General features: G+C 40.5%; 1 protein-coding gene across 1 annotated transcript in view; it reads right to left on the bottom strand.

Annotated features, from left to right (window-relative positions):
* Window positions 1-851: 851 nt before the first annotated feature.
* atp9b (ATPase phospholipid transporting 9B) overlaps window positions 852-8066 on the bottom strand; it is a 55771-nt gene continuing 48556 nt past the window's right edge. The window contains exons 28-29 of the mRNA XM_064983929.1: window positions 5351-5554; window positions 852-4465 (exon numbers count right to left, since the gene is read on the bottom strand). Of these exons, the coding sequence (XP_064840001.1) occupies window positions 4329-4465; window positions 5351-5554 (341 nt within the window). The 3' untranslated portion in view covers window positions 852-4328. The remainder of the gene's footprint in view (window positions 4466-5350; window positions 5555-8066) is intronic.

Raw genomic sequence — 8066 nt, 5'->3', positions numbered from 1 at the left:
TCATCTGTACAAACAATAGTATGCTAGTATAAATACCATGGGACCACGCAGCCATCATAGCGCTCAGGAAGGAGATGTGTTCTGTCTCCTAGAGATGATCAATCCCAGAACAGCAAAGAACCTTGTGAAGGTGCTGGAGGAAACCGGAACAAAAGTATCTGTATCCACATTAAAAATGAGTCCTATATCGACACAACCTGAAAGGCCGCTCAGCAAGAAAGAAGCCACTGCTCCAAAACCGGTTTGCAACTGCACATGGGGACAAAGATTGTACTTTTTGGAGAAATGTCCTCTGGTCTGATGAAACAAAAATAGAACAGTTTGGCCATAATGACCATTGATATGTTTGGAGGAAAACGGGAGGGGCATGCAAGCCGAAGAACACCATCCCAACCGTGAAGCACGGGGGTGGCAGCATCATGTTGTGGGGGTGCTTTGCTGCAGGAGGGACTGGTGCACTTCACAAACTAGATGGCATCATGAGGATGGAAAATTATGCGGATATATTGAAGCAACATCTCAAGACATCAGTTAGGAAGTTAAAGCTTGGTCGCAAATGGGTCTTCCAAATGGACCCTAGTTAAGCAATTTAAAGCAACCAAATACTAATTGAGTGTATGTAATCTATGGCAGGACCCAAAGGGCTTAAATGTTCGATGTCTACCCTTACTAAGGACTTAGACTTGGCCTGTGATGTAGTGTCCCCATAAGTGACAGAACACTGAGCCAATCACAGCGCAATGCTCCTATTTTCTGCTGGCTTGCCCCACCACCACAGAATGCACTGAGCTAGACTGAAACACCTGCATTTTGGAGCTGCCTTACTCAAGTAAGCAAAAAAAGAGACCATGTTTGTATGCAGCTTTATTAACTCAATGATATATATTTTTTTACATTGTTTGCAAACTTCATGTGTGACAAGTTTTAATGCCAAAATAACATGCAAAATTGTCAAGACCCCACTCCCAAAAAATATATATAGATCATTTATTTTGTTGCTAAAAATGTAGGGCTCAAAACAGGTGGGACTCTGAATGATGGTCGCCACTGATTCTGATCTACTTTCTTTCCGGCTGTCTTTTTAGCCATTTATGAATGCGTTTCTATGGGCTAAAGTAGTAAAGGACCTTACGGTTGTTAAGCAATCACACCATATGAAGCAATTATTTGTTAAAATGTCAATTTATTGCTCATTAATCAATAGTAATACCATAAATTGCAGTCTATGACATAGAATGCATGTCCTCAACAGATTAAACCTGATTAACACCATACAAACCGAGCACAAGTATCAACAGAAAACACATCGTTAGACAATTGGGATCAAGTTAACTTAGAAAATATATATTTGTATTACAATGACAGCCATGTCCATACTTCACTCATAAATAAACACAACAGCCCAGTCTGTCTCATACAGCGTTGCTGTGTACAGTATGGTTGCCACAATTCTATTCAGACTATTCAGGACATACAGGAATGATTTACCTGAGTTCAACTCAAATGGGATACAAAAACATGGCAACCTCTCCCACAGAGAAATATACAACACTTACTGTACAGACAAAGACAATCAGGAAAATAGATCAGTGTGAGCATCGTGATACATGTATTCAATTGTGTTTGGACTAGGCATTTATATCTAACTAAACACACACACTAACATGGCAAGAATGATAAAACTCATTCCCCCAAACCGCTGTCAGGTTTCGTCTTTGCGTCCATAGCAGGGTGAAGTCAGCTTCATCTCAAGCCCAGAAGACATGATCAGAGGTTAATAAAGATACTGTCATATTAGTAATTGTCAGAGGATGCCTACAAAACTACAGCCTTAATATTCTGTGGTTGTTTAAGATTGAGAAAGAACAGTGGTCATTGTGAAATATTGTCAGAAGTGAGTGGTTACAGCAAGGTATATATATCCCTTGTGGTCAAGCTGCTGGCCCAGGAGATCTTTCAAATAAGAAACAGAATTACTCTAGCTAGTCTATCTTATCCTGTGATTGACAAATCGGAGCTATGAGAGCCGTTTTCCAAACGCAACAATCAAACAATGAGGCACAAACGCAAACTGGCATGTCCAGCAACCAGGGCTGGCAGCCAATGACAAATACACATCCCGATAGCGTAATACACTGTGTTCAAGGCCAGGATGCAAGGAATACAATTGCCTAAATCAAATTAACTATGGAGTGCTGGTTTCTACTCTCAGGAATTCATGAAGATATTTGATATGATATTCAGCATCTGGAAATGTAAAGGACTTATTGTACAAAGAGAGAACATCCAAAGCCAGTTGGGTGTTGTTCCCAGAACAAATAATTTGCACTTTTATTTGCAAAATGTAGCTTATTTTGGTTAATGTACATTTTCCCTAAGTACACTACCGGTTAAAAGGTTTAGAACACCTACTCATTCAACGGTTGTTCTTTATTTTTACTATTTTCTACATTGTAGAATAATAGTGAAGACATCAAAACTATGAAATAACACATATGGAATCATCTAGTAACCAAAAAAGTGTTAAACAAATCCAATTATATTTTATATTTGAGATTCTTAGCATTCTCTCAACCAGCTTCATGAGGTAGTCACCTGGAATGCATTTCAATAAACAGGTGTGCCTTGTTAAAAGTTAAATTGTTGAATTCTTTCCTTCTTAATGTGTTTGAGCCAATCAGTTGTGCTGTGACAAGGTAGGGGGGTTTACAGAAGATAGCCCTTTTTGGCAAAAAAAACAAAGTCCATATGATGGCAAGAACAACTCAAATAAGACTAGAGAAAATACAGTCCATCATTACTTTAAGACATGAAGGTCTGTCAACGCGGAACATTTCAGAGTTAGTTCTGCTGCAGAGGATAAGTTCCTTATAGTCACCAGTCTCAGAAACTGCAGCCCAAATAAAAAAAACATTCACAGAGTTCAAGTAACAGACATCTCAACATCAACCGGTCAGAGGAGACTGTGTGAATCAGGCTTTCATGGTTGAATTGCTGCAAAGAAACCACTAGTAAAGGACACCAATAAGAAGAAGAGACTTGGTTGGGCCAAGAAACAGGAGCAATGGACATTAGACCGGTGAAAATTTGTCCTTTGGTCTAAGGTCCAAATTAGACATTTTTGGTTCCAACCACCATGTCTTTGTGAGACGTGGTGTGGGTGAACGGATGATCTCCGCATGTGTATTTCCCACCGTGACGCATGGAGGAGGTGGTGTGATGGTGTGGGGGTTATTTGCTGGTGATACTGTCTGTGATTTATTTAGAATTCAAGGCACATCTAACCAGCATGGCTACCACAGCATTCGGCAGTGATACGCCATCCCATCTGGTTTGCGCTTAGTGCCACTATCATTTGTTTTTCAACAGGACAATGACCCAACACACCTCCAAGTCTGTGTAAGCACTATTTTGCCAAGAAGGAGAGTGATGAAGTGCTGCATCAGATGACCTGGCAATCCCCCGACCTCAACCAAATTAAGATGGTTTGGGATGAGTCGGACAGCAGAGTGAAGGAAAAGCAGCCAACAAGTGCGCAGCATGTGGGAACTCCCAAGACTGTTGGAACAGCATTCCAGGTGAAGCTGGTTGAGAGAATGCCAAAAGTGTGCAAATCTGTCATCAAGGCAAAGGGTGGCTATTTGAAGAATATCAAATAGAGAAATATATTTGTTACTACATGATTCCATATGTGTTATTTCATAGTTTTGATGTCTTCACTATTTTTTCTACAATGTTGAAAAAAGTAAAAGAAAGATAAACCCTGACCGTTATTGTAAGTACAGTTAAGCGTCAGGGTACAGTAGTAAAATGGTGCACGCGTTAAGTTCGTAGGAATCAAAGTTGTAAATCACAAATTAAACCATCATACTGGTATCTCCTCTACTCAGCACAGAGATTAATAAAGTTGAATAAAACACTTTTTAATGCAGAACTACATATACAAAAAGTTAAACGCGGAAACCATAGTTATCGAGTTATAAAAATTAAAAAGACACTTGAAGCAATTGGGTTGGAAGTGCAGAAGGCAAATTGACTCGAGCCTTCCCGTCCAGTGCCTCAAAGGGTTATTTGTTCTGTTTTTACCCCTTCCCTGTCCCTTTTTAGCATTTGTGTGGTGCTGTCTTTACAAGTATTACCACATTCCAGTGACATGAATCCATACAATACTCTACTCATGTTGTTGCTTCTAGTGACCTCTTTAGGTTCCCTGTCTGTCAATCACTGTGGACCAGTTCAAAAAGCACTGAAAAGAAAGGTTGGAATCATAGAGAGCACGAGAAAGATAATTAGGGGAGTTGTCTGAGCAGGATAGAGCTTAAAATGGCTCATGAGGACAGCTTGGAGTAGCTGGGTGGTGAGAACTTGCGCTTCAGGTATTTGATGATATAGAGAGGGAGACAGCTGACGACGGTGATCACTGACACCTTCCAAAGGAAGGCTGGTGTCGTGATGAAGCCCAGGTCTGGGATAAAAATAAAAAAAACACAGGTTAGAAATCTGTCCAAATAACGGCACATACAATATGTGCAAGGCACTAACATGTTGATATACATTAATTTATTATCACTTTATTCAAAAGATTTGGTTGATAATTATGGATCCATGCTATCTGTTTAAAAGAGCTTTTGCACACATGCCTGGAATGAGACATCACTGAGTGGAATGGTAAAACAATATAAGTAGCAGGAAAATATGCTCAATACGTCACATCAAATATGGCTGCAAAAGACATGGTCAGAGTCTGGTCACTAAAGGAATGTGAACAGTGCTGAGCAGTCACAGCATGGTCAAAAACAGTGATGAGAAGAGAGTGTGAAAAGGAAGTGGAAGAGAAGAGGTAGCGTTTCCAGTGCTGCACACCTACCCAGAAATGCTCCAAAGGACACTCTGCCTATGCCTGTCCCAAGGACACATACAGTAGCAAAGGAGAGGATAAGCAGCAGAGAGAGAGAGACCAAATGAGTGCATGAGAGAGAAAAAAACAGGGAAAGTAATACAGGAGCGAGCGAGGGAGAAGGGGAGAGGGAGAGAAAAGATGGCAGACACGAACAAAGCACAGACCTCCAAGGTATAATTGGGTTAACTCATAAACATAAGTGCATCAAACTAAAACACACAAGCTGTAGTGCAAAGGCTGAGACTGTTCCACTACAAGATTAAAGTGTTCGTAAAAAACTGCCCTCCACATAACAAAAAGCAAAGAGCAACAACAAATAATTTTCCCTCAACACTTATCAGCACAATAGCAAACAGCATAATATTTTTTGTTTTTTTACTTTGGCCCTAAGGGGATAAATAACATTTAATTGAGTTGTTTTTTCCCCTCAGGTAAACAACATTTGCTTACCGAAGTACTCATTGAGGAAGGCAAGCGAGGCTATGTAGCAGCCCAGACTGAGGAACTCTGCTAGCACCATGAGCCAGTGCCAGGTACGGATGTTGAGCGCCACCATGAGCAGCTCGGTGAGGATCAGCGCAGTGAAGGAGATGGCCACCACGTGCACAAACTCAGACTCAAACAACACCAGTGCGCCATACATCAGGATGCCACCTGGGGGCGCCACGAAGAAGTGTTAGTGACGTAGTACTGGTTGAATAACAGGTTAACTTCATTGGCTGTTGGCGAGGGGTTCCGCTACCAGACAGGTTAACCAGCTTGAGAAAGAAACTAGAGAATGATCAACTACAATGAATTCTAGTCATCAACTACAATCAAATTGTTTCTAGTTAATAACAATAAGACCTAAAATAAAATGTACCGGCTTATTCTTTTAGGGAACCAAATATGACAAGTACATTAGGCCTTTGTTTTGGTTTACTTCTTAAGTTACTTTGATCCCCATTGCTCACTGAAAGTCTGTTATTCAAAATATGTATTAGGATTCAAGTAAGTCTTAAGACACAGGATCTGACTCAATTACAGTATTTATGAGGGCAAACAGACAATAGGTCCAAGTGTATCCAAAAACCAACCAGGTAAACCACTGAGTACTGTAGCTTGACACTCATTCATCAATTCTATAGTGGTGCCTACTGTATTTTGATAGCCTTTCATGTAATTATAACACACAGCAAATTGAGCTTAATGGCCTATTACTGATCACATAATTGCCTTTTCCATACAGTCTACATACAGTGCATTCCTGGGAGTTAAACTCTGTAATAAATTAAAACCAACGATCGTGGCCTGATATTTCTTCTCCCCCCTCATATCTCCCTGTTTTTCATTGGACTTTGGTAATAGACCTTTAATTAAAAAACGAGAGCTGTCAGGAAGTGACGCTTCAGTGAGAACATAGATCTTTCTCAATACGCTGCATGGCTTAGCGATTACAGAAATATCGATTTACTGGACAGACAAAAGCCTGCGTGTAACTGCAGATGATGCTTGGAAACCTAAGCTACTGAGAAACAGGACTGTCTGAGAGTCAGGGAGCCAGGGGACTGACGGTATCGCACATAGTAAAAATGATGAAATATAAGTGTGGTGCCTGGACGGTCAGTAATAAAAGGTGTTTAAGCTGAGCTTCGTTCAGGTTGCTTTCAGAAGAGCTGCCTTATTGTGCGGATGGATCATTTGGATATAAGAGTTGTGCACCTGGCCAACATCTTCATAATATCCGTAATGTTTAGAAGCACCCTCCCGTGTGTTTAGTATCCAACATCTTCATAATATCTATAATGTTTAGAAGCACCCTCCCCTGTGTGTTTAGTATCCAACATCTTCATAATATCTATAATGTTTAGAAGCACCCTCCCCTGCGTGTTTAGTATCCAACATCTTCATAATATCTATAATGTTTAGAAGCACCCTCCCCTGTGTGTTAGTATCCATCTTCATAATATCCATCATGTTTAGAAGCACCCTCCCCCGTGTGTTAGTATGCAGCATCTTCATAATGTCCATCATGTTTAGAAGCACCCTCCCGTGTTAGTATCCATCATCTTCATAATATCCATCATGTTTAGAAGCACCCTCCCCCGTGTGTTAGTATCCATCATCTTCATAATATCCATCATGTTTAGAAGCACCCTCCCTCGTGTGTTAGTATTCATCATCTTCATAATATCCATCATGTTTAGAAGCACCCTCCCCCGTGTGTTAGTATCCATCATCTTCATAATATCCATCATGTTTAGAAGCACCCTCCCCTGTGTGTTAGTATCTATCATCTTCATAATATCCATCATGTTTAGAAGCACCTTCCCCTGTGTGTTAGTATCCATCATCTTCATAATATCCATCATCTTCATAATATCCATCATGTTTAGAAGCACTCTCCCCGTGTGTTAGTATCCATCATCTTCATAATATCCATCATGTTTAGAAGCACCTTCCCCTGTGTGTTAGTATCCATCATCTTCATAATATCAATCATGTTTAGAAGCACCCTCCCCGTGTGTTAGTATCCATCATCTTCATAATATCCATCATGTTTAGAAGCACCCTCCCCTGTGTGTTAGTATCCATCATCTTCATAATATCCATCATGTTTAGAAGCACCCTCCCCTGTGTTATAGTATCCATCATCTTCATAATATCCATCATGTTTAGAAGCACCCTCCCCGTGTGTTAGTATCCATCATCTTCATAATATCCATCATGTTTAGAAGCACCCTCCCCTGTGTTAGTATCCATCATCTTCATAATATCCATAATGTTTAGAAGCACCCTCCCCTGTGTGTTAGTATCCATCATCTTCATAATATCCATCATGTTTAGAAGCACCCTCCCCTGTGTGTTAGTATCCATCATCTTCATAATATCCATCATGTTTAGAAGCACCCTCCCCTGTGTGTTTGTATCCATCATGTCCATCATGTTTAGAAGCACCCTCCCCTGTGTGTTTGTATCCATCATGTCCATCATGTTTCGAAGCACCCTCCCCTGTGTGTTAGTATCCATCATCTTCATAATATCCATCATGTTTAGAAGCACCCTCCCCTGTGTGTTAGTATCCATCATGTCCATCATGTTTAGAAACACCCTCCCCTGTGTTAGTATCCATCATCTTCATAATATCCATCATGTTTAGAAGCACCCTCCCCTGTGTGTTAGTATC

This window comes from Oncorhynchus masou, chromosome 13, assembly GCF_036934945.1.
Source record: "Oncorhynchus masou masou isolate Uvic2021 chromosome 13, UVic_Omas_1.1, whole genome shotgun sequence".
Lineage (NCBI taxonomy): Eukaryota > Metazoa > Chordata > Actinopteri > Salmoniformes > Salmonidae > Oncorhynchus > Oncorhynchus masou.
This window is presented reverse-complemented; position numbering and strand designations above follow the sequence as displayed.